The 27,608-nt window shown below is 39.2% G+C and overlaps 1 protein-coding gene across 3 annotated transcripts; it reads left to right on the plus strand.

Moving 5' to 3' along the window:
- Positions 1-1,926: 1,926 nt before the first annotated feature.
- Positions 1,927-27,034, plus strand: phrf1 (PHD and ring finger domains 1). Of its 3 annotated transcripts, none has more exons than XM_061969979.1 (19): positions 1,927-2,043; positions 2,589-2,663; positions 2,747-2,872; positions 2,980-3,090; positions 4,211-4,407; positions 8,390-8,473; positions 8,557-8,690; positions 9,195-9,286; positions 10,867-11,033; positions 11,251-11,383; positions 15,191-15,294; positions 15,383-15,576; positions 15,668-15,790; positions 16,781-16,935; positions 18,590-20,339; positions 22,440-23,761; positions 23,838-23,914; positions 25,763-25,951; positions 26,030-27,034. In XM_061969979.1, the coding sequence occupies exons 3-19, from the start codon at positions 2,791-2,793 to the stop codon at positions 26,159-26,161; spliced, it is 5,046 nt and encodes a 1,681-aa protein (XP_061825963.1). In that variant the 5' UTR covers positions 1,927-2,043; positions 2,589-2,663; positions 2,747-2,790; the 3' UTR covers positions 26,162-27,034. The 3 variants fall into 3 exon arrangements, with proteins under 3 accessions (XP_061825963.1, XP_061825965.1, XP_061825964.1); XM_061969981.1 differs by having other exon boundaries at positions 18,614-20,339; XM_061969980.1 differs by having other exon boundaries at positions 10,867-11,018.
- Positions 27,035-27,608: the final 574 nt, after the last annotated feature.

Here is a 27,608-nt window from a genome sequence, read left to right on the forward strand (position 1 = left end):
TTCTACAGCTTGTCCCTTTTTTTGGGTCGTGGGGGGTGCTGGAGCCAATCTCAGCTGCACACGGGCGGAAGGCGGAGTACACCCTGGAAAAGTCGCCACCTCATCACAGGGCCATATTATGATACATTACATTATATTATATCGTATTATATTATTTTACCTTATATCACACCATATTATATTGTATATTATCATATTATATTATATTATATTATATTATGTTATCCAATCCAATCCACTTTATCTATATAGCACATTTAAACATCAAAACCATTTCCAAAGTGCTGCACAACAATATTAAAAACAATATTCAAATATTATCCTTAGCTCCACCAATGACTGAATAAAAAAAAAAAATAAATACATATATAAAAACAATATAAAATAAATATGATTAAAAGGGATTTTAAAGGGTAAAACCAATTAATACAGTAAATAGAAATCAAAATTTTAAAAACACAGAGGACAACAGAGGACCACACAACTCACGTAGTGTTAAAAGCCAGAGAATAAAAGTGGGTCTTAAGACGAGACTTAAAACACTCCACTGTGGGAGCAGTTCGAACATGGAGGGGCAGAGAGTTCCAGAGCTTAGGGCTGACCACAGAGAAGGCCCTGTCGCCCCTGGTTTTAAGTCTGGTCTTGGGCACCACGAGCTGGAGCTGGCTCTCGGACCTCAGAGCGCGCGCAGGATTGTAAATTTGGATGAGGTCCGAGATATACTGAGGTGCCAGTCCATGTAAAGCTTTAAAAACAAACAGCAATGTTTTAAAATCAATTCTAAAATGAACAGGGAGACAGTGCAAAGTCTCAAGAATTGGGGTTATATGCTGGTGTTTCCTGGCCCCTGTTAAAAGTCGTGCTGCCGCGTTCTGAACTAACTATATTGTATTATATTATATTATAATATATACTATATTGTATTATATTATATTACAGTATTATATTATATATTTCTCCCACCTTCAAAGACCTGGGGATAGGTTGATTGGCAAGACTAAATTGGCCCTAGTGTGTGAATGTGAGTGTGAATGTTGTATGTCTATCTGTGTTGGCCCTGTGATGAGGTGGCGACTTGTCCAGGGTGAACCCCGCCTTCCGCCCGTGTGCAGCTAAGATAGGCTCCAGCACCCCCCGTGACCCCGCAAGGGATAAGCGGTAGTAAATGGATGGATGGATAGTATTACCTTATATCATATATTACTTTGTACCAGATCATATTATACTATATTATATTATATTGTATTATATTATATTACCTTATATCCTATTATATTATATTATATTATATTACTTTAAATCATACATTACTTCATATCATATCATATTTTATTATATCATATTGTATCAACTCGTATCCTATTATATTATATTATATTACTAAATATCACATCATATCATACTATATTACGCAATATGCTTTTATTTTATATAATAATATTATCCTATAATATATCATATCATATTATATTATATTATGTTATCCATCCATCCATTTTCTACCGCTTGTCCCTTTCAGTGTCGCGGGGTATATTTTATTATATTTTATTATATTATACTATATTGCATTATATTATGTTATATCATATCATATATCATTATATTATGTTATATAATTTTATGTATCCCCCACCCCCAAGCGGTAGAAAATGGATTGATGGATGGATATCATATCATATCATATAAAAAAAATCCCTGCATATGATTAACAATTGCTGTGTTAATGTTAATGGTGGTAGGCTCCAGCACCCCAGCGACCCCGAGAGGGACAAACAGTAGAACATGGATGGATGGATGCTCGGTAGAGTATTTCGCACAGTATAGTGTAACATAATTTATACTAATGAATATACTGTATCTATAACAACATTTAACCTGCCTTATTTAACGTGTCCCCTGGCCTAATTGAATACTGCCCCTTTAAGAGTCACAGCCGTTCGTGTACACTCGGTAATTTCCGTCGAAACCAGCCGGCGTGTCACTCAACACCAATGGAGGCACAATTCACTCTTAGCATAGTATCCACTTCATTGCCCGTATAGGGTAGGTTTGAACTAGCCTTTAAATACTCTAGTGGGACATTATACTGATTAAGTAATGTACCAGCAAGTAATTACTGCTCAGAACGTAGACGAGCCAACTCCAACCGAGCATCTAGTTAACGTTCAATGCTATATTTAGCTAATGCTAGTCCGTAGGTGGCTAACAACATGGCTCCACACTGCTGCAATTGTTACTCGCCAGATCGTTTTTTAAAACAAAACCACGCTGTGTGTTAGGTGTTGCAATTCTGTCAGTGCGTGAATGTGGGGGCAACCCACTGAGTGTATTTCACAATATAAAAGCAGTGTTTGATGCAGATGTTGCTTCTTTGTTTACGTTATGTAGCTCTCTTCAATCGGTTTATTACAGCATGCATGATTACATAATTTCTAGTGTTAGCAAACATAGTTACTCAATTCTGGGCCTGCAAAGGTTCACAGTTTAATTTTAACCCCATGATGTCATAAAGTATCGTTGTAATAACATCGATCATTGCATTTACAGTATATCCGACCGTCTTACAGTAACTCTGTTTATTGACTCAGGCACAAGTATGGAAATCAACTTCTCCCTGATATGAGATTTGATTGAACACTTCAACTTACCCCGTCTTTCAAACAGTGAGTAATCACCTTTTTAGCACTCAAAAAGATTCATATTTTTCTAAAAAAAACAATCAATTTTAAACAATTTTGATTTACAGCAATTAGGACATTTAGAATACAAGGTTTCTTTTAATGGCCAGTCATGGATGACGATGACAGCCCAGATGAGCTGATAAATCGCAGGCACAACAGCAAAAAAACTGTTGCACCGTGGGACATTTCAGGTAGTGTGTGATGTTTGTTCTGCAAAAATCCCTGAAATGCTATATGAATGAGTAAACGCACCCTTTAATCTATTGTGCATAATGCAAATGCACACACTTGTTTTTAGATGACTCGGATGACGCTGACGGGTCTGATGAGGGAGAATCTGACAGTGGTGATGAAGAGGAAGAAGAAAATGATGGGGAAGGTGGAGGGGAATACAATGAAGAGGAAGATGGTAATGTCATTATCCATCCATCCCATCCATTTTCTACCGCTTATTCCCTTCGGGGTGGCGGGGGGCGCTGGAGCCTATCTCAGCTACAATCGGGCGGAAGGCGGGGTACACCCCGGACAAGTCGCCACCTCATCGCAAGGCCAACACAGATAGACAGACAACATTCACACTCACATTCACTCACTAGGGCCAGTTTAGTGTTGCCAATCAACCTATCCCCAGGTGCATGTCTTTGGAGGTGGGAGGAAGCCGGAGTACCCGGAGGGAACCCACGCAGTCACGGGGAGGACATGCAAACGCCACACAGAAAGATCCCGAGGCCGGGATTGAACTCATGACTACTCAGGACCTTCGTATTGTGAGGCAGACGCAATAACCCCTCTTCCACCGTGCTGCCCGTAATGTCATTATATACAAGATATTTGACCGTTTTGTGAGGTGTCGTGATTACATATATTTTACATGTATATATTTGTCTGTGGCAGCACGGTGATACAGGGGTTAGTGCATGTGCCTCACAATACGAAGGTCCTGGGTTCGATCCTGGGCTCGTGTGGAGTTTGCATGTCCTCCCCGTGACTGCGTGGGTTCCCTCCGAGTATTCCGGCTTCCTCCCACCTCCAAAGACATGCACCTGGGGATAGGTTGATTGGCAACACTAAATTGGCCCTAGTATGTGAGTGTGAATGTTGTCTGTCTATCTGTGTTGGCCCTGCGATGAGGCGGCGACTTGTCCAGGGTGTACGACGCCTTCCGCCCGAATGAAGCTGAGATAGGCTCCAGCACCCTCTGCGACCCCAAAAGGGACAAGCGGTAGAAAATGGATGGATGGAATCTTTTGTGTCTGAACAATGACATGTTTTCAATGTAATATTTTTTTTGTATGATGAATGGCCCTTATGAGCCACACGCATCCTGCTTATGTGCATCTCAGGCTTGTAAGGTTACATAGAAATATAAAACAACATGTTTTCTCAAATATCTAATTGTTATCAAAGTATTGCATGCATCACAATTAATAGTTAGAGGATAAAAGGCATTTGAAACTGAATAGATGCAATGTTGTCTATATATCCAAGATGAAATACCAATGTTGTGTATTTGTCTCCACTTTCCTCAGATGAGGACGAGGAAGAAGATGCTGACAATGACGATGGCGTTTTCGGCGAGACCTCAGCAGCCATTGCAGCCATGAGCTCAGACGAGGACGCTGATAAATGTCCCATCTGCTTGAACTCCTTCAGCAGCCAGCCGGTGGCAACACCAGAGAACTGTCAGCACTACTTCTGTCTCGACTGCATCCTCGCGTGGGCTAAGGTAGGACAGGTTGGATATATCTGTGGAGCTTATACCATAACTATCATGTGTCAGGTTGCATCATCATTATTGAATATTATCAAACTTATCAGTATAGTCATGGGGTGTACAATACAGTAAATATCTGAGTCTCCCTGTGCCAAGACCCTTAGACTTAGACTTCCTTTTTATTGTCATTCAAATTTGAACTTACAGTACTGATAAGAACGAAATTTTGTTACATAAGTTCATGGTAATGCAGGATAAAAAAGCAATAAGGTGCATATATAAATAAATAAATAGGTTACTGTACAGTTAAATATATTGCATTTTTTCACGTGCATCCACGTGTATGGATGTATGTTATATTGTCTTTTTTTTGCAGCGAGTTAATCCATTTTGTGGGGGGGTTGAGGGGATCATTATGATGCGTTCAAGAGTCTTACGGCCTGAGGGAAGAAGCTGTTACAGAACCTGGAGGTTCTGCTTCGGAGGCTGCGGAACCCCCAGCAAATGTTGAAAAACAGCAATGAATAATATTGGACACACCTATAATAAATAATGCAAACTAATCATGCCTAAATATTATGCGTTTCACAGTAATTCAACACATTTTAAAATCAGTTTTGCATGTTAAGAAACTACTTTATAAATACTTTATCCTACTTGAGTTTAGCGGCTGGTCCAATTTCGTACTGGTCCTGTGTCGTAAAGACATATAAACTCTTATCAAACAAGTATTTATTTTGTAGACATCAGAGCAAGTGGGAGGACATTGGACAAGAATGTGTAACACACGGGCTCCAGGCAGAAGGCATAGGGCTCGAAAAGGCACATGATCTTGCAATGCATTGTGGGGCCGCGGTAGCTATTTTTCTGGCCAAAGTTTGTGTTTGTCATGGCTGTACTGTACCTGCGGTAATGCGAGAGAGCATGAAATTGGAATAAAATGGATAGTACAAAATAAAAAAGATCAAAGCATCGCACTGAGACAAACTGTACCCTGTTTCAAAGGCTCGCTAGCTGAAAAAAATAAATACAATTGTTGGAATTGATTGCAATTGAGCACGTCAAAATGGACAAGAGATTTGAGCAAGCTGTCGTCAAAGTCAAACTTGTTTATATCTCGTCAAGAGAGTCAGTTTTTATACATGTGAAGAATTTCATAATGCATAGTCTGTTAAGGCTCATTGTTGCCCGTTCAAATCGTGCTTAATCTGCGCCTTTAATCTCTTATGTTTCCTAGATGGAGTGAGCATGCCCAACCTCATTTCCTCGTTTCCCCTCAAAAAAATAAGTTAATTATTACTTTTAAATAGTTTGATCATTAGGTATGGTGATTTGTGAGATTTTTCCGGTTCCGATTACACCTTTGGTTCTGCTTAACGATTTAATTTTCCCCGGTTTTTATCTTATCGATTTTTGAAAAAAAAAAAGAAAACAAAAAGGTGGATTAGAATCAATTTTGTTTAGTTTACAGGTAACGTGACCTTACAAAGCCTACAGTGCAGTGCGTATCCATGCACTAAATTAGTCCGTTTTCTAAAATAGTTAGGCTCTAAATAAGCCTCCTGCAACCCATGGAAACGCCTTAATCCAATTGTGTTTAGTTTTTGAAATGTTGGACTAACACACCTGCATTATGCTGTTGGAAACCAGGGGCCGTATTTATCAGGCGTCTTAGAATTACTCCTAAGAAGTCTGCTAAGAGTTGACTTATGAGTAAAGCAATTCTTCGCTGAAAGCGGCACTTAAAAGTTAGTTATCAAGCGTCTTACTCGCACTTTCAGCGAAGTGTAGGACTGAATCTTAAGTGTCACACTCAGAGCTGAATTACGACATTACTATGTGCCGTAAACAGAATTTTAGGTGACGTCATTTCTGTGCCCATAGAAATGACCAATCACGGAAGGGAATCCCTTGTCTAAGAATAAAGAAATATCTTAGAAATATTTAAGTGGACAATGGGAGTATATATTTTGACAATAAACTACAAAATAATGCAAAACAAACAAACAATATTGGCAATGAATCAAAAATAAATGTTTCCTTTTCTTTCCAATTCATTTTCCCAGTGGCGAGATATCGAATCATTGTGATGACCTTTAGTTCTGCTGTGAAAGCTCTGCTGCGTGATGTTGCTGATGAGATGACGGCCCTATTAAATCTGTGACAAAAATAATACCCGCTCTGTCTAAACGATACCGTTTGATCAGCTGCTCGTCATCAAACAAAGCCAGGACATCCTTCCGCTCCCTGAACTTTCGCGCACGTCTCTCTCGCCTCAGTGCCAGCCCCCGCTGGCAACTCCTAACCACTTAGGACACCTCTGAAGGTCTCTTGAATACCGTGGAGAGTAGGAGGGATTCTTAGACTTAAGAAAGTTGATAAATAGCTTTTATTCTTAAGTTTGAGATTCTCAGGACTTAAGTGTAAAATGGCACTCTAAGACGCTTGATAAATACGGCCCCAGATCTCTTGAACGATGGATGGGACCTTTCTCTCAACGCGCAGGATAAAACTCGGAAGCAGATGCCAATCAATAAAAACAGCAACAGTTGTAATGAAGAGGACACTGTTTATGTGCTTCACAAATTAAAAGAACAGATCATTTTGAAGTGCAACGATGGTAGAAAAAAAGAAACAGATTAATTTAAGGAGGTAGCAAAGGAAATGTAAAAAGATATCTTAATTCGGACTCCCGGACAAAATACGAAAGATAATGAAGCAGGTATATTAAAGGCAAATAATAAAGCGTATAGAAACCTCCTCACGCTGCATTTATGCACACCAACTGATTCACTTTCCGCACAACGGTCAAGATAGTCCAGAACAATAGCAACCTTCTTGTAGATATCAGTCGGGGCACGAATGGTCTTTTGCTTCGGTTTTAACACTTCTTCCATCAATGAACAGAGCCTTTTAAATGAACTTTGAGACATGCAAAAGGTTTGTTTCCAGGATTTTTGTCCGAAAATGCCTTTGAAAAAACTCTTACGCCGCCTTTTTTTGCAATCCGACCCGATACATTCTTGGTAGTAGCGTCATGTCTGTAGCGCAGTGCAGGATCATTTCTTGATGCTGTCTGTTTAACATCAGCATTGCCATTAGAGACGTAATATTTGTTATCTGTGCCAATATTACAGTGGACATCAGTTAAAACAAGTTGTAAGGACCCGCAAATCCTAGTGTGACCTCATAGGTCAACCGGAAAAGTAATTCAATTATCCGCGCTAAAATGAAATAAGTGCCCCCAAGTGTTACGAGAGGCACATTAATTATGACCAATAGTCATGTTTGAGAGTGTGGGTGTCAAAATACAAAAAAAATTAACTATTTGAGAAATCAGACTAATTTAGTGCATGGAAACAAAGTTAGTGAAGTCTTAAGAGGCACATGAGTAGCATAAATAAATAACTTTTTTGAATGGATGGATAGATAAAAAATAAATATAAGAAATATAAAAAAATAAACCATATGTGGAAATTACACAAGAATAACATTTATTAACATATGATATTAACTCATTACATGCAAAGTTAGATATATCAAGCCCCACATCTGCGGTCCCCTCCAAGGTTTTTCATTGTCATCCAATTGGGTTGAGTTTTTTCTTGCCCTGATGTGGGATCTGAGCCGAGGATGTCTTTGTGGCTTGTGCAGCCCTTTGAGACACTCGTGATTTAGAGCTATATAAGTAAACTTTGATTGATGATTGATGATACTTAGATAACGTGAGTTGTGTCAATTATTTTTTATTTCTACTGGAGCATAGCGAATGGAAAATAACACGGTGAACTTTGACATTTCTTATAGTTAACATCTAAAGACAGATGATAAAGATATATTTATATTTAAACATGTCTTTATCCAGACATTGCATTCGAAGTGTTTAGAAGTTGATGAAGAAGAGCAACTCCATCCATCCATCTATCCATTTTCTACCACTTGTGTCCCACTCGGGGTCGCAACTCAATTGTACTATTTTCCTTCCTCTATTTAGAATGCAAACTCCTGCCCCGTGGACCGTATTGCGTTTAATAGCATATACCTGAGGAAATGTTATGGAGGCAAAGTGCAGAAAATGGTAAGTGTGTTCATCTTTTATTTTGAGAGTGTATATCTAGATGTATTGATAAGGACTGTTTGGTCACTCACTGCTCCTTACAGATTACAGTACAAAAACCTAAGAAGGAAGATGAGGAGGTAATAGTGGATTTGGACTTGGATCAGACCAACTGCGAGCTGTGTCAGGGCAGTGATCGAGAGGACCGTCTTCTGCTCTGTGATGGCTGCGACGCTGGGTGAGACAAACCGTCCATTTATCCTTTAAGCTGTGTTCTGTAAATTATTTGCGTTCTCTCTGCTTTAGATTACTATATTGTTCGTATATTTTAAAAACATGAATTGCCTGTTTGAAAAAAGATCTGAGAATGATTTTTCAGCTAATGAGAAGTATGTCAGGTTGTGTTTTCAGCTTTAGAGTTTGCATGTTGTGCTTGAGTGAGTTTAATCCTGTTTCGTCCCACAGAACTAAACATGCATGTGAGGTTAATTAAGACTCTAAATTGTCCAATAGTGTGAGTGTGAATGCTTGTTTTCATATATGTTCCCTGTGATTGACTGGCCACCAGTCCAGGGTGTCCCTCTCTTTGGCCTTGTGACCCTGAGCAGGATAAGCGGTAGGAAATCTTTGAATGAATGATTATAACTTGCTTTACAAACAATTGTTTCCACGCATAATATTTGAGTTCTTTAGCAAAGCAGTTGATTTATTTGAAAACATTTCCTTCCCTCTTTTTGTATAGCTACCACATGGAATGTCTCACACCACCTCTGGACACTGTTCCTGTTGAGGAATGGTTCTGTCCTGAATGTGTTGCCAACAACAATAATTCGGGTAAGTTAGAATTATTTGATTTCTGGGACATTTTCGGCTTGATTGTGTTTTTGACCTCTTTTGTCATACGTAAAGCTGCTGTTTGTCCCCAATAGTGGTTTAAAACTTGTGAAAATTGACATTCGGGCTGGATAAGACAGCAACATGTCTGTCACACCTGCACAAAAAAAATGGTTGCTATGGTTGCAATCTTGCTTGTGTATCATAACATAATAATTTTACTGTGTGTGTTTTTACTAGTCAATCCTATCAGGATTTTTCAGTTTTTTTTTATTTTTTTACATCGTTGTGGCCTAAAATGTCTGAATTTGCAGTAGCTTTTTCAGAAAGTTACGACAAAACATGCAACGTTTTAGGTGCAGCTTACCGGTAGTTTTGCAATAACATAGAAAAAACTTGCGATTTTATGAATTTGTTATCAATATTTTAGGTGTACCTTGTGCCCTGAACCTCAAAAAACACTGAATTTCAACAAGAATTGGAAAACAAATACTGCATCTAGTCTAAATGCATTGGCGCCAGCATTTAGTCTAATCTAAGGCTCAATTCGATTACGGTACCCCTCCGCCCCCCTTGTTTTTGCCCTCCCTCTTTAGTTTTGCGCGTTCACGTCAATCAAGAGGCGTTCGAATTATCCGTCAGGTAGGGGGGAAGGGCAAAGGAACTCCCTCAAAGTAAATTGAGCTCGCAGACCTCCCTACGGTAACGAGTACGAAAAGAAAGATGGCAGACCAGAAACTAAGAGAAACGTACAAATGCAAGTAAAAAGTGTAACTAATGATTTTCATAAGAATGACACTTGTGGTTTTAGTCAGACTTCAAAACTTTGCTACTGCATGTAAATATTGGCGTCAAACACAAATACACAATGAAGTACATTTTACATACCGCAAGCTGATTTGCCAGCACTTGCATATTTCGGCAAAAACGTTGAGGGAAGTTCTTCGCCCTTCCCCCTACTTCACAGGTAATTTGAACGCCGCTTGATTGACGTGAACACGCAAAAACAAGGGGGGGAGGAGGTGTATTTGAATTGAGCCTATGTCTAAATTGGTCAGGTCTAGTCTAAAGGCTGGTGCCAATGCATTTAGACTGGATTATTGTTGAAATCTTGTGCATTTTGGGTTTAAGGTTATACGGAACACTTAAAACATTAATAAAAAAATAATAAAATCACAAAAAATAAGGCGCCCTCAAAACATTGCAACTTCTAAATGCTAGTGCCAAAGTATTAACACTAGATCTTACCAATCTAACTCTATGAGCATAAACTGATGAAGCCTGCTCAGATGAGAGGCGAGATTGATGGAATGCCTGTAGGAAATGGTGTGAAACTGTTATAGCATTTCCCTCTTATTTATATTACATTATTAATGTCAAACAACCTCCACCCCCACCGCATTCACTGCCAGGCCGCCATAGGTCTATAGGGCCGCGAGCCTGTCCTTGGGCTCAAAAAGGTTGGGGACCGCTGCTCGAGGCAGCTACCTATTGGTGACAATACAGCAGCTTTAAAAGGTGAAATGTGCCTTGGCTTACATGTTTGCACTGCTAAGCATTCTTTATCGGGGCATATTTAGAACAAGAAAATGGAACCCATAGCCTCGCTTCCACTGCCCATCCAACCACCAGTCGCACCCAGCCCCGAGCTGCCGGTCCCACAAGAGCAATCGCCCGCACTCGGCACAGTGAACGCGTTCGGGCCAACGTGAATCGACATCGTATCACACAGGCACGCACACCACAGGTTTGGCATGATGGCGTGATCTTTCTTTCTGACTTGCATTAATCCGTCTGTACGTGGCTAACTCAGTGGCCGGATCAGTGTGTGTATTGTTGATTTTAATTTGTATCTCCCTAAAACAAATACTGCTCTGGCTAAGTAACTTATGCATGTGTTTGGTCTTTGTACTGTAATGGAGTATTAAAGTAAACTGACAGCGCTTCATATGTTTTCCTACTAGCTTGCTCCCAGGGATCTAATACAGTCTACTTGGCTGGATGATACTATCAATGCAGTGGTGGCTGGGTTGAACACAGCTGTATATGTAAGGGACCTCACCCCTCGTGCTCCACCCAGACGCAAGCGCAAGACTGGTAAGGAAACTGTAGCATATAAACAATATGGGCAAATGTATATGAGAGCACACCCTTTTCAGTGGCTTCAACGTTTAGGGATTATTATCTACTATTTAGGAGTGAGAATTTCTGGGCAGGTCAATGATGTGTTCTAGGTCCTTACAATAGAGTTTAGTTCACCCACACTAATCTCATCTAACCATGCTCATGTTTGACATATCTTTGTTATACTAGAACAGAAAACACAACATTTAAAAAACATAATTAAAAGTGATTTCAAATTGAGGGCAACTTATGATTTAGCAAATTGATTGATTGATTGGCTTTAACTAAAGTATTTAAGCCTTGTGCAACCATAAGATTGACTATACACTCTTACTCTTAGGGTCCAAAAGAGACCCACTCTTATATAGTAAGTGTTATAACTTATAAGTCAACAATACATTTTGTGTTTTACTTTCAATGCTTGAAACCTTTACCAACTTCAGATCTATTTGTAGATGTAAAAGGGCGGCATGGCTCAGTTGGTAGAAAGCCGTGTCAGCAACTTGAGGGTTCCAGGTTTGATTCAAGCTTCCGCCATCCTATTAATAGCCATTGTGTCCTTGGGCAAAACACTCCACACTCATTGCTCCCAGTGCCACCCACACTCGTTTAAATGTAGCTTAAAGATTTATATAATGGGTTTCACTGGTAAAGCGATTTGAGTCTCTAGAGGAAGAGTGCTTTACAAATATAATTCACTCACTAAAGTTGTATTATTGTTTATGGCCTTTTTTTTTTTAAATAACTTTTTTTAATGCAGAAATGCTACATATGCAATATTTCTAAAACATAATAAGCTGCAGAGTGTAAAATTTGAGGATGGGTAATTACAGCTTTGAATAGGTCAATAATTCATGAGAACATTGATTTTGATAGATTAATGTTTGAAATAAACTCAAACCATAAACCAGTGCCTACTGAACTAGAATGAGCGACAACGCATGCAGGACTTGTTTTAGTTTGAGTTCACACATGTATTGTATGTATATATATATATATATATATATATATATATATATATATATATATATATATATATGTGTGTATATGTGTATATGTGTGTATATATGTATATACGTATATGTATGTATATGTATATACGTATATGTATGTATGTATATGTATATGTATATACGTATATGTATGTACGTATATGTATATGTATGTATATATACGTATGTGTATGTATATGTATATACGTATATGTATGTATATGTATATGTATATATGTATATCTATATACATATATATACTATATATATATATATGTATGTGTGTGTGTGTGTGTGTGTGTATATATATGTGTATGTGTATATATATATATGTGTATAGTGCTCAATTATATATGTGTATATATATATGTATGTATGTACCGGTATGTATATATGTATATATATGCATATATATGTATGTGTATATATATATATATATCTTATATACAGTATATACAGTTGCAAGAAAAAGTATGTGATCCGTTTGTGATTACTTGGATTTCTGCATGAATTGGACATTAAATGTGTTCAGATATTCTTCTAAGTCACAACAATAGACAAACACAGTCTGCTTATACTAAAACTGCACAAAATTTTTTTTAAATTTTTTATTGAACACAAAATGTGAACATTCACAGTGCAGGGTGAAAAAGTATGTGAACCTTTGGATTTAATAACTGGTTGAACCTCTTTTGGCAACAATAACCTGAACCAAACGCTCACTGTAATTGCAGATCAGACCTGAGCAAGGGTCTGGAGGACTTTTGGACCATTCCTCTTTACAAAAGTGTTTCAAGTCAGCGATATTCTTGGGATGTCTGGTGTTAATTGCTCTCTTGAGGGCATGCCACAGCATCTCAATCGGGTTGAGGTCAGGAATTTGACTGGGCCACTCCAGAATGCGTATTTTCTAATATTTAAGCCATTTTGTTGCTGATTTACTTTTATGGGTCATTGACCTGTTTCATCTCCCATCCTCTCTTGGACTTCATTTGGCAAACAGGTGTTCCTAAGTTTTCCTGTAATATGTTTTGATACAATTGGGAATTCATTTTTCCGTCGATGACAGCAATCCGTCCAGACCCTGAGACAGCAAAGTAGCCCCAAACTATGATGCTCCCTCCACCATATTTCACTGTTGGGAGGAGGTTTTGATGTTGGTGTGCTGTGCCTTTTTTTCTCAGCACATATCGTTATGTGTTCCTCCCAAACAACTAACTTTTAGTTTCATTTGTCCACAGAATATTTTACCAGTAGTGCTGTGGAACATCTAGCTGCTCTTTTGCAAACTTCAAACATGCAGCAATAGTTTTCCTTGACAGCAGTGGCTTCCTCCGTGGTGTCCCCCCATGAACTCCATTTGTGTTTAATGTTTTCCTTATTATTGGTTGGTCAACAAAAATGTTAGCATGTGCCAGAGATATTTGTAGGTCTTTAGTTTACACTCTAGGATTATTGTTCACTTCATTGAGCATTCTGCGCCGTGCTCTTGTGGTCATTTTTACAGGGTGACCACACCTAGGGAGAGTAGCAACAGTGCTGAACTTTCTCCATTTGTAGATAACCTGTTTTACCGTAGACACATGAACATCAAGGCTTTTAGAGATACTTTTTTAACCCTTTCCAGCTTTATGCAAGTCAACGATTCTTGATCGAAGGTTTTTAGAGTGCGCTTTTGTGCCAGGCAACTGTTCACATCAGGCAATACTTCTTGAGAACAGCGAACTCAAAACTGATGTGTGTTTTTATAGGGCAGGGCAGCTTTAACCAACACCTGTAATCTCATAACATTGGTTGGACTCCAGGTTGACTGACTCCTGGCTCCAATTGTTTCTTGGAGAAGTCATAAGCTTTGGGGTTCACATACTTTTTCCATACCTGCACTGTGAATGTTTGCATGTTGTGTTAAAAAAACATGAAAACATAACATTTTATGTGCAGTTTTAGTTAAATAAGACTTTGTTTATTGTTTGAGTTTGAGTTTATTTCGAACATGCAAGCATACAACATGATACATCACAATTGTGACTTTAATGAAGATCAGAACTCATTTTATGCCCAAATAATGCAGAAATCCAAGTAATCCCAAAGGGTTCACATACTTTTTTTTGGTAACTGCCCAAGATAATTTTCATAGAATTCCAGCAGTTTAATGGCAGTTAAACTCAATTACAGTCGTAATTGAATTATGCTCATGGTTTTCTCACCCAATCTAGTGGTTAAAGGTCGCATTTACACTAAAGCAGTACTTTCTTTGTAGACTGTTTTTTTGATTGGCAACACTAAATTGGCCCTAGTGTGTGGATGTGAGTGTGAATGTTGTCTGTCTATCTGTGTTGGCCCTGCGATGGGTACCCCGCCTTCCGCCCGATTGTAGCTGAGATAGGCTCCAGCGACCCCGAAGGGAATAAGCGGTAGAAAATGGATGGATGGATGGATGTTTATATCCTATTCTAACAGCGTTGCAATAAAAAACAATGCAAATTTATTAAAACTTTTTTTTTTAAACTCTGGAAAAATTTCAGACTACCGTACTAACCTATGTGAAAGTTTGCTCACATTATGTTTATATCCTATTCTAACAGCGTTGCAATAAAAAAACAATGCAAATGTATTATTTTTTTTTTTTTTTTAAACTCTTGAAAAATTTCAGCCCACTAACCTTCAAAGAGAATAATTAATAAGGATAATATTAAGTAACACATGTAATGCCCGTTTTAGGCCCAAGGGTTGCACTAGGGTTAAGAGTGTTTGTGACAAGCAAAGACATTGATGATTTACTGTACAGGAACACGCAGAAAGAAGGCATCCTCTGCTAAGGGGAAAAAAGGTAATTCACGAGTTAAGCGGAGACGTAAAGTTAGGAGGAGGACTAAATCCAGAAAAACTCTGGTGAGTGTCTTTAGCGTCAATTTTGAGCCTTCCACTTCAGTGCAATATGAAATGACTGTCTCGTTTTGTTGTTATGCTTTGTCACAAGGTGGGGAAAAAGGTAGCCACCGCCCATAGCCGCATTGCCAGCAGTCTCGGTCTGTCGAAGGACAAGAAGAACTGTTCACTTCCTACAGTATGTCGGCCGTCAGAGCACACGCTAAGCAGCATGCGAGCTGACATCGGAGCTGCATCGCTTTCGATCCACGGGGATCCTTTTGACCTGGACCCCTTTGTAGATTTGTATGATAGCTAGTTCTTCATAGTGTGTCACACACCATAATAATGTTTATATAATACAATATAATATTTAATAATAATTCATTTGTGGCAGTGATGAAGATGAGCACCAAGAAAGTGTCACGTCATTGTTGGAGGCCAAGAGACGAGGGATCTCTCATTCTGCTTTTCGCTCTCATCAGCCTGTTGCTCGACCTGTTGGTGCAAGCCTTTCAAGGTGACATTTCATACCGACTTTGGCTTATTAAGCTTTTCAGACTGTACATCCTTATGATGTGATGCACATGAATTGTCTCGGAAAAAGATTTTTTGTTAATTATTGTAATTCTTTGATGTATTTTTTTTAATACACGTAGTAAAACTATGGAATGGCATATAACCAAATAGAACATTGATAACAATAGGCCGATAACAAATTTTGCTGATAACCGTTATTTGTCAGCATTATTTGGAGACCAAATTACTATTAAATATTGATAATAATTATAATAATGGTAAGTTACCCTTTCAAACGCAATAAACTCTTATTTCTACTTAGTATGTTTTACAATTGTAATCAGAAGGTCTTAAATATAAAATGGACTCTCAATCTCTAAGGAAAAATTTAATTTCAATAAATATTGAATATCTTGAATGTTTTTCCCCAGTTGGAAAAACTGGGTCGGGTCTTTTTGTTGTTTTTTTGTTGCAATCACTTTCCAACATTTTCTGCATACTGGTTCATTCGTATGTGTTGATGGGCTCATCTTGCTCATTCAGGTTTTTAAGCCGAAATATTCCCACTCAGGACATGAAGCTTTAAAATCATCTTTTTCCCCCCTAAAAGTTGTTACTTTACTGTGCTTTTCACTAGTGATTAGCTACTAGCAACCTAGAGCCTCTGTGTGTGCATCTTGTGTGTGTAAACTAGTGGTCCTGCCTCAGCCCACCGAGACAAAGATTGTGGATGACTGACAAGAGGATTCACTGCGTTGATTTATTTCTGCTATTAACCATTCTGGTTCAGATGCTGAAAGCGATGCAAAGAGTGAACTCTCTTGCACCCTGTTGGAAAGCGAGAGACGAAGAAAACAAACACACAAGCATTCCAATTTATTGACGCAGGCAAAGTTATCAAGTTCACTTCCATTTATAATTCGATTAATTGATTTATTGACTATCCTCCCAGGCCAAGATACAAGTGCTAAAATACTATGTGTTACCCCAGACGCGGTGTGGACGTTCCCCAAACTGGCGGTGTTGTGGAGGCAGCGCCAGTGCCTGACCTGTTGGGCAGCATCCTGTCTGGGCAAAGCTTGCTCTTGATGGACAGCTCTAATGTCGTCATCAATCGTGATGGTTCTCTGAAAGCCTCTGAATCAAGTAAGAGTTTTAATCAAAGAGCCAAAAGTCAGAACTTGTCTTACTATTCTTAGTGCATTCAATCGATCGCAACTGGACTGTTTGGTTTGGTTTGTCTCAGAAGACGTTTTGCCTTCATCAGTTCATGCTCATAGACTTATATTGGTCAGATCTAGTCCTAAACTTAGATTGGTCAGATCTTTTATTGAAATGGAAAACCGCTTTCCAAGTAGGTGTTCTGCCTTTACCACTTATTTAATAGGCCCATCTAAATGTGCATTAGTGCAGCGCACAGACTATTCAAACTTCTAATTAATACACACAACTGTGTGACAAATTATTCGATTAAAATTATTTCGACTTATTTCCCACTTTTCCGTACTTCCATTGTGTATTAGGAATGGGTGATATGACCTAAAATAGTAAAATTCATGTTATGTGGTTTATAAATGATAATAGAACCATTTCAAAACGGGTTACAAAGGCTCTTAACTGGCAATAACATATTGCGTCATTTACAGTTGTATTTTGTCAAAACTTTTATTAATCTACTTGTTAAAGGGGAACTGCACTGTATGCATAAAGACATATAATTTTGCCTATCATTCACAATCATTATGAAAGACATGACAACTAATGTATTTTTTTTTTTACACATTCTCGTCTGCTCACAGCGGAGCCAATGGGAGGTCCTCTATTCTGCCCATAAAACCCAATAAAAAACATCCAAAATGCGCCGACAATACTCCATTTACATTTTGTGTCTTGATTATTAACCAAGTATTTGTGATATTGTTATTGTAAGGGTAACGCAGACTAACTATTTATAGCGGCGACGTGATCACTAGCGTGTGTGCCTCGCTTCCATTGCACCATGGAGGCGAGGATCGCTGACTTAGAAGCGGCTTTTTCACTGTTGCGGGGCTAGCGAGAATGCTACAGTGTGATGAGGATGCGTTTGTTGCTGTCACATTTCCAGGACACAGCTGGAATCTGTCATCAATATGCATTATTACATTTACATTTTGTGTCTTGATTATTAACCAAGTATTAGTGATATTGTTATTGTAAGGGTGACGCAGACTAACTATTTATAGGGCGACGTGATCACTAGCGTGTGTGCCTCGCTTCCATTGCACCATGGAGGCGAGGATCGCTGACTTAGAAGCGGCTTTTTCACTGTTGCGGGGCTAGCGAGAATGCTACAGTGTGATGAGGATGCGTTTGTTGCTGTCACATTTCCAGGACACAGCTGGAATCTGTCATCAATATGCATTATAACATTTACATTTTGTGTCTTGATTATTAACCAAGTATTAGTGATATTGTTATTGTAAGGGTAACGCAGACTAACTATTTATAGCGGCGACGTGATCACTAGCGTGTGTGCCTCGCTTCCATTGCACCATGGAGGCGAGGATCGCTGACTTAGAAGCGACTTTTTCACTGTAGCGAGAATGCTACAGTGTGATGAGGATGCGTTTGTTGCTGTCACATTTCCAAGACACAGCTGGAATCTGTCATCAATATGCATTATTACAATATAATGATAGTATTAAAAGCTCTATAGTCCGCCAAATGTATATAATTTATATCTTGTATCATCTATATCCCGCAACCATATTCTGTGTTTAATTATTCCACATGTTTGTTTGTGATTCAACTTCTCTTACAGCAAGGATGTCTGCTCTGAAAACAGGTTTAAGAAGGAGCAGTAGCGCAGAAGAATCCATTGCCCAGGCTGAGATTACACCCTTCCTTGAAGAACCTTTGTCCAATCACCACAGCAGTGATCCAGTTGGACCATTTTACCAGAGTTCTTCTCGAGGACCCTCATCTGTCAACCATACAGAGCCTTCTCAACATCGTGATTTGCCCCTTAGAGGTCATTTGCGTATTCAGCAGCCTCGTACAAACAGACCTTCTCCATCTTTTGGTGTTCAGAGAGTCGGTGAGGGCTCCAAGGAAGCTGCATCCTCATCCAGGCACCCTAACCAAGACTCCAAGAACAAAACACTTCTCCCACAATCCCAACCTACAAAAGCTCCTACAAAGCCCATGTGGGTTGATGTGTCCATCCTACCAAGGATACCAAAAATCAAGCGAGAAAGCAGCGATGTAGCAAAGCATCACAGTAGTAATATTGAACACAACGATAAGTCTCCCACCAGGAATAATACTTCTGGCATGCCTGAGACCGCTTTGATTAGCTTTGCAGGGGACGAGAACAGGAAGCATCATGTTGTCCCACAGCAAAGCAGCACTGGTTCTCAGGCGCAAAGACAAGGAACTTCGCAAGCCTTCTCCAATTCATTCTCTTTTTCCTCCTCCACTGGATCCCAATTGTGTAATTCATCAGTATCTTCCCCATCTTCATCATCAGTAAGCTTCCGCATCAACTCCAGCGGGAACTTGTGGCATTCAAGGCGACTCAGCCTCCCATCATCATTCACAAGTGGAAGCAGCGGCAAGAATGACATGAGAAAAAAGAGTGATGAGACAAGAAAAAGACAGCTTCACAGAGATAAAGAGAAGCTGTTGGCATCACGCACAGCTGCAAGTAACAATGAGGAGTCGAATGATATTTATGACCCCTTTAATCCCACTGCGTCAGACTCAAGCAGCTCGGACAATGAAGGTGAGCACTTGGGCAGCAGCTTCCACCAATTAAACACACTTCCCAGCTCAGTGTTCAATCAAGATGTAGCGCAAAGTAAGCAGAAGTCGGTTGGAGTTAAAATCCAAACCGAGGAAAATGTAATCTCACAGGAAAAAACTAGGATTGCTAATTTACAGACTTTACCAGAGGTGGCTAGCAGCTTTTCAGAAGTTGTTAAAGTAGAAAAAAACAATGTGTTGGTCGATTCAAAAACTGACAATCGAGTAGCATTGAGTGACATCATGGTAAAGAGAGAGCAAGGGCTTGCGGATTCAGGTGAAGATGCAATTTCTGGACACGGTGTGAGAAATGATTCCAGTTCGGAGACACCAGACATTTCTGTGCCTGTTCACCACAGCCTGGACAATATCAAGACAGAGGAGGAAGGTGGACAGAAGGCTGTTAGTCCAAACCCTAACAAAAAGACAGATTATTCAGGCTCGGGCTTACATTCTGTCAAAAGGAAACCAAAGGAGGAAATAAAATCTGATTCCAGGTGTTCACAAAGAGATTTGGCCAGTGAAAAGAACCCCTCCACCCCAGTTCCATCTAAACAGCAGTCCTTTAGTTCAAGCACTGCAGAGTCTGACGGAGGCAAGACTAAAGACCATCATGAATCCAGCAAGGGTGACAGGCAGAAGAAAATGGACAGAGACAGGGCTACGAGGCGGTCAAGGTCCCAAGAGAGGAGGAGGCGTTCTTTATCAGAAAGTGCTGCGTCCAATTCTCCTGAGAGGATTCACAGAAAGAGAAAACAGAAGTCCAGGTAAAGTGACAATAATAAGCTTTCATCAGCAACTTTTAACATTTCACAAACTACACTGCTATCTGCTTTTCAGGCAATTAACGTTTCGTTTGATTCTGTTTTTCAACAAAACATTTATGCCCTGTTTTTCGTATGATGTTATGGTACGGCCAAACACTTTGCCTTACAAATTAGTCTGTTTGCCTGCATATTATTCTGCAAAATAATGTTCGAACAAAACAAGCCTTTTCCTAATTGAATTAATCGATTAATCGTTGCAGCCCTAGAATAAATATGCACTTAAGGTGTCTACTAAATACCTTTAACATCATTTTCATGTTAGGAGAAACATGTCTGTTTTTCTAGGCAAGGCAAGTAATTCAAAGTGCTTTATATAAACATTAAAAGCAACATGACACTACTAAAAAAAGTGAAAACAGTCGATTAAAAAGTGAAAAAACATTAAAAACAACAATAATATACTACAATAAAATAAAAAAGGGTTACACTATAGTGAAGGGGAGAGAAAGGCAAAGCGAAAATGATTATGGAAATATATAATCAAAAAGCACATTGGCAGCATTTTGTAGTTTAAAATGAAAAGCAATAGAATACAGCAGGTAGGTATTTAATTTAGTACTGACAGTTTGAGCAGACCCTCAGATCGGCGGGAAGTTTGTTCCATAGGTTAAGAGCATAATAACTGAATGCTCCCTGATATTGTTTGGTTCTTGTTCTTGGGACACAAAACAAACCAGTTCTTGACAACTTCAGGGGTCTGGATGCTTCATAGGGAACTAATAGATCAAGCATGTATTTTGGGCCTGGACCATTCAGTGCTTTAAAGACTAGCAGTAACATTTTAAAATATATCCTTTGACTCACAGGAAGCCAGTGTAGTGATATGGTCAGTTTCCTATTGTTTTTTAAGGACTCTGGCGGCAACATTTTGGATCAGCTGCAGATGGCTGATTGATTTTTTGTTAAGAACTGTAAAGATGCCATTCTAATAATCTAACCTATATAAAAAGGAATGCATGAATACGTTTTTGCATGTCTTGTTTATTAGCCAGAAACCCCTTAATTCTAGCTATATTTTTCAGACTGTGATAGCCAGATTTGTTGATTAACTTTAAATGCTTGTTGAAGTTCAGGTCTGAGTCAATAATTACACCAACATTTCTGGCTTGATTTGTAGCTGTCAATAACATGGAACTTTTCTGAACAAATATCTATCACAACAATATGGACTTGTTACTCCTTTTGTGTTTTTAATGTAGTATTTTAAAATAGAAGTGCTTCAATGAAAAGAGAACTCCTTCCTGCAGAGTGTGCATAATACTTAATGTAAGTCGATAGTTGTCCTGCCATGGTTTTTGGACTCAAATGTCCCATCAAGAGGGCCAGCGTGCTGTTTAATGTCTTCCATGTGACTCGTTTGCATCTGTAACCTGTCACTATAGGATAAACTGCACATTTGCACATGAGCGACAGTAACACTACCTGGACAAAGGTGCTTGTGTTCATTCAAAGATATAAAGACAGCCCCTGTAACACCGCATATAGTAGTCTACCGTAGAGGTCATTGAGCGATGGCTTAGTCCTTCTTGTGCTGTGTCTGCTTGGGTCGTCTTCTTCGGTGAATGGCGGTCATCTTTCGGGGCCCTTTAATAGTTGTGAATTTTCGTTCCGTGCAGCGGGTTTTTTCTTTTTCGATGGTCGAGTCAATCTTCATCGGTTTTGGAGCTGCGTCGAGTGCATTTAGCACTATGTGCCAAATGGCTGACTGATGGATTGTGTGAAAGCGTTTGATTAAATGTAAAACGATTCATTAGTCCACGGTGACCCATTAAGCAATTTCATTGGTCTGGTGTGACGAGGCAACTTTTATTTGCGACATGTGAAGATTGTATACCCAGAAAAAAACATAAATTAGCGCAGGGTTTAAAGCGTGGGCAAAAAATTTGCGTCTTACAGTCCAGAAATTATAGTACATTATTTTTTTAGGGAGAAATTACTTCAGTTTTCGTATGAGTCTGTTTTTGTCTGACCTTTTGTAATGGATGACTAACAAAAACAGAGGTACCACTGTACTCATTTTACCTCTATCGTTGTCTGAAGGTCTGGTTCCAGCTCCAGCAGCAGAGAGCGCTCAAGAAGAAAGAAACTTAAACAAAGGAGCGACGAAAGAACGGACGATAGCGAGAGTGGCCGAGAGAGAAGAAGAGTGTCGAAAGACAACAGACGTGGTCGATCTCGATCGAGATCACGGTCCAGAGGTAGATCGAAGGACCGGAGACGTTGGCGCTCACGCTCCAGATCCAAGGAAAGCAGGAAAGAGCACACACAACCGCAACATCGTAAGTTGGAGTCTCGATCAAAAGACAATCGGAGACCCAGATCGAGATCAAACTCAAGAGAGAGAAGGAAAGCAGAGGATTTGTCCAAAACAAACACCTCGAAATTCCGAAGGGTCATGAAAAAGGAGAGCAATGATTCTCACGCTTCTGTAAAAGAGGATAAGATAGCACATGTCAAAAAAGATGTGTTGGATTCTAACATTGCAGCAATAAAGAGTGACAGAGCAGACAGTACATCCTCATTTACAGAAGTCAAGACAGAAATAAAAAAAGAAGGGCAGCAATTCATCGATATGTTTGAACATTCTTCCATCACTAAACACATCAAGAAAGAAGATACAACTTTGAACATCTGTAACCAAAGCATCAAAAAAGAGCCTGTTGACATAGAGTTATGTCAAACGATTAAGACAGAAAGCGTCAAAAGAGAGCCTGTTGACATAAAGTTATGTCAAACGGTTAAGACAGAAAGTATCAAAAATAAGCCTATTGACATGAAGTTATGCCAAACGATTAAGACAGATAGCGTCAAAAGAGAGCCTGTTGACATAAAGTTATGTGAAACGGTTAAGACAGAAAGTATAAAAAATAAGCCTGTTGACATGAAGTTATGCCAAACGATTAAGACAGAAAGCGTCAAAAAAGAGCCTGTTGACATAAAGTTATGCCAAACCGTAAAAACAGAAGACATTTGTGAATCTACTAAAATAAAAGTAGAGCCGACGTCGCTCGAATTGCCTGTCACCTCACATCACACAGCAGGCTCTCACCAGGATTCACCGAACCACTCTCATCTCGATGTTAAGGCAAACACAGTTGGATTTAAAGTCCCCATCAAGCAGGCCCCTGAACCGGATGAGGACGTCATCGTGGATGTTGATCATCACAACCTGGACTGTGTGAAGCCCGAGCACACCAAAGACATTGGTCCCATTGTCAAACAGGAAGACAACAGACAAGAAGAGAGGATTGAGGCAGAACAGGTGCCGCCTCCATTAGGAGCCAAAGCTAAGATTCAAGGGAAGAGGGTGACCTGGAATATTCAAGAACCTGATGGATCACAACCAGACAAGTCTGCAAGCAGTAGGTGTTGATTTCTTATCTTTACATTATGCTTCATATGCATCTGTTCAATTTTGTTTACCATTCCTTCTTTCAGAGCTGGCACGGTATAAATTAAAGCTGAAGCAGGAAGCGGCTCGGAGACCCTCGTCCACTAAACAGACCACCACTCAGGTAAGGACCTGTTTGCTAATAGACACCACCACAGTGGATTTGTAGTAAACAATTGTGGTACCTCCAGTTACCAATTTTTTAAACTTTCCCAACTATGAACCACCACCTAAACAAAAACAAGCTTCCTCATGCGAAGCTAGTCTCTGGATCCAAACATTCCTGTGTCGTATGCCCGGCATTAATTTAGTGCAGACTCAGTGTTGCTCAGCGGCAATACAGGCGCTCTCGTCAGACGGGGTGCAGTAGGCAGCGTATGATTTTGTAGCGTCTCAATAGAGTCACACATAGTCTGACACTCCTTTTGAACTTTAATACCAACATTAACATGCAAGCAGAAGGGCTCCATTCTAACACCATATGTGTAAACTAGCGCACACGTTTCTCTGTCACTTTACACATCAGTAACAACCAAACCTCCCTATTGTCGAACGAGGTGCCTTCACAAACTCTAAACCTGCTCTTTCATCCTTTTTTTTAAGATGGAGTAAATGTGTGCTTAACGGGAGAACAGTTGTTTGTGCTAGGTTCCTCTTTAGATAAAGCAGTAGGTTTTACCATTACAGTGGGACCTTGATTTACCTTGACATACTTAATTGGTTATGGTGTTAGTCTATTCCGAACAAGCATACAATTGATACATGACATAATTACAGTTTCTCATTACAGCATGTCCGAAAAAGAGTAGGAAGAAGCAGAGCTTATTTAATCTTACCCCTTTTTGTATTACAGCAATTACTTACACATTTGTTACTACTCACTCTAAATAGATAAATAAATCAGTAATTAAATCAGTATATCAGAAAATAAACAAATAGACAATGAGTAAGTAATTACTTTAGAAATTTCTCTTTAAGAAACAATGTAAACATGATTAATGGGTATCGGCTTCGACAGAATGCCATATTTTAGTAAAGGTTTGAACACTTGGAACACAATATAAAGTGCTATACAGAGTACTGTATACCAAAAAAACATAACAAGGGGGTGAAGGATCAACTATCTCTTTATTAACAAAGCCAAAACAACAACAACTAGCTGAATTGTTTACCTTATGTGAACGCATGCACGCACAAACACACACACACACACACGCACACACTAGCCTTGTGGTCCCCTCACGGTTTGAAACCACAAAACCCCTGAACTTTAACAGCCAGGTCGCTAAAATGTTATAGAAATAAAAAAATAAAATGCACTGATTACAAACATTTACTATAACAGGTACTATTGTCGAGTCTAGAACCAATTATCTATGTTTACAATGTTTGCTGTTGAAAAAATTAGGGTGGTAACTGGAGATACCTCTGTAACTGAAGTGAAGTTCATTTTAAGGAGTTTCATGAAAAAATAGGATTGTTATTGTTCATATTTCTAAATTTTGTAAACAAAACTTCAACCTGTTTGTCAATAATTTAACATGTAGGGTCACTGAACCAACAGCAGGTGGCAGTGTTGTTACAGAACGTTGATGTAGCAACAGCTTGTGGCCACATGGAAACCAGAAAGTGATGGCGTTTCAGATGAAATGAAACTGATACTGACATCATTTCATGCATAATGTAACAGCTGGATTAACATAATCAATTACTTGTTTACTTTAAACTGTTATATCCAGTCAATGTTAAAAAGTAATAACTGTGACGGTTTAAAACACAAAACAGTTTGGTCACTATAAAGCATATTATGCATCTTATGGCATTAATACGTTTTATCCTTCTTGCGACAACTGCCAAGAACGCCTACTTATCTGTGGACAGAGTTCTGACGAAACTTGATCCATCTCCAGTAACAGCCCACCCTCTCCCCCAAGGTTGGTCTTTTTTTCATGAACTATCGTGACTGTCGTAGGACACAAGTGAACCTGGCTCGGTCAGTGATTCTTCCAAGAGCGAAGGTGCCTCTGAGGAGTATTTGAAGAAGCTTCACATGCAGGAGAGAGCCGTTGAAGAGGTGAAACTCGCAATCAAACCTTTCTATCAGAAGAGGGACATCAACAAGGAAGAATACAAAGATATTCTACGCAAAGCTGTGCAGAAGGTGCGTTCTAAGGTGCATTGTCAATGTCTTGTTTTAGAGCTAAGACTTTAAATTTGAAGTCATTGCCTGTTCCGCTAGGTGTGCCACAGCAAGAGCAGGGAAATTAACCCGGTGAAGGTGGCCGTTCTGGTCAAGGCGTATGTGGACAAGTACAAACAGGCGAGGAATCCCAAGAAATCAGAGGCTGAGCCAATGAAAACTGATGATTGACGACGCATCAACATTCATTTTTTTACTGGACTGAAGTTTGCAGTAAGATTCATTTTCTTCATCACACAGGTTTCTATTTCTATTCTCAGGACATCGACTTGTGCACAACTGGATTGTTAAGATTGTGTTAGAAGACATTTCACCTCGTTTTTGAACATCATATCATGCTCACAGACTTAAATAGGACAGCTCTAGTCTGAGAGCCTGGTGAAGGATCCAAAGTATTTGTCCTCTACAAAAGGGGATATACTTGTAGGAAGTAAATATTCTGAATACAAGAGGCGCCATGCTTGGAGAGGATAATTACTGTACTTTGGATCCGGCACCAGGTGAGCATACGAGGATGAAGCAGGCTAAAATGAGAGATGAAATGTCTTCTAAGACAAACTGAATAGTCCAGTTGTGATTGATTTACTGCCCTGAGAGAACAATGACATGTATCAATGGGAATATTCACACGTATCTGTTTCTGTCTTTTACTGGGATTCAAGTCAGTCTTTTTGCACTTCACAACATAATGGTGTTTTTTTTAAGGATTAGGTGTCCGATTCTCTGCACTGCGAATATGTCACAGGCAGAGTTAAAGCAGCTAATTCAATTATGAAAAGTCTTTATTATGCTACATTTGAAAAAATCAAATCAGTTCGACATAGATTGTAGATAATTTAGATTCAATTACATGAATATTTCTCTCCGCAAATGCTGCCTGCGGTATGACTTGAATTTAGTAAAGTTATGATTGTTTTGTAACAAATGAATCTGTGTGTAATCAGTTTCTTCCGTCACTAATTTGTAACCATTCACATCTAACACAATGCTGGTAGTCTTCAGTCATGAGCTTTCAAATAAATTATTGAGTCATTTTTCACAAAAGCATCTTTCATTTGGTTTAAACAACCAGTTACTAAGTATTTTAGGTAAACTATAGTACATCTGTCAATCTGTGACATCACAAATGGCCCACTTTTAAAAAGAGACTGTAAAACACTGCATTCACAAGGTTGCAAGATCACTCCCAAATGCATGAACCTTATTATTTGACACTTTGGCATTGTTTAACAAGGGTATCCAAAATTGTAACATTTATGAGTCAGAAAACGGACGGCGTGGCTTGGTTGGTAGTGCCAGCAACCTAGGGGTTTCTGGTTCGATTCTTAGCTTCTGCCATCCTGGTCACGTCCTTGAGCAAGACACTTCAACCCTTGCTCCTGATTGGCAGTGGTTAGGGCCTTGCATGGCAGCTCCCGCCATCAGTGTGTGAATGTGGAAATAGTGTCAAAGAGCTTTGAACACTTTGAAGGTAGAAAAGCGCTATATAAGTATAACCCATTTACCAGAAAAGAGGAAAATCATCGTAGGTCCCCTTTAATGGGGTCATATTGTGTATTTTTTTCTACATTTTAACTTTCTTGTGGTCTACGTAACATTAACATGTAATGGTTGTTCT

Source organism: Nerophis lumbriciformis, linkage group LG10 (assembly GCF_033978685.3).
Source record: "Nerophis lumbriciformis linkage group LG10, RoL_Nlum_v2.1, whole genome shotgun sequence".
NCBI lineage: Eukaryota > Metazoa > Chordata > Actinopteri > Syngnathiformes > Syngnathidae > Nerophis > Nerophis lumbriciformis.

Coding starts and splice junctions, on each gene's coding strand:
- phrf1 (XM_061969979.1), top strand. CDS start 2,791: ATGGATGACGATGACAGCCCAGATGAGCTGATAAATCGCAGGCACAAC. Junction 15,295..15,382: donor CTAAATCCAGAAAAACTCTG/GTGAGTGTCTTT, acceptor CTTTGTCACAAG/GTGGGGAAAAAGGTAGCCAC. Junction 23,915..25,762: donor CTAAACAGACCACCACTCAG/GTAAGGACCTGT, acceptor TGACTGTCGTAG/GACACAAGTGAACCTGGCTC.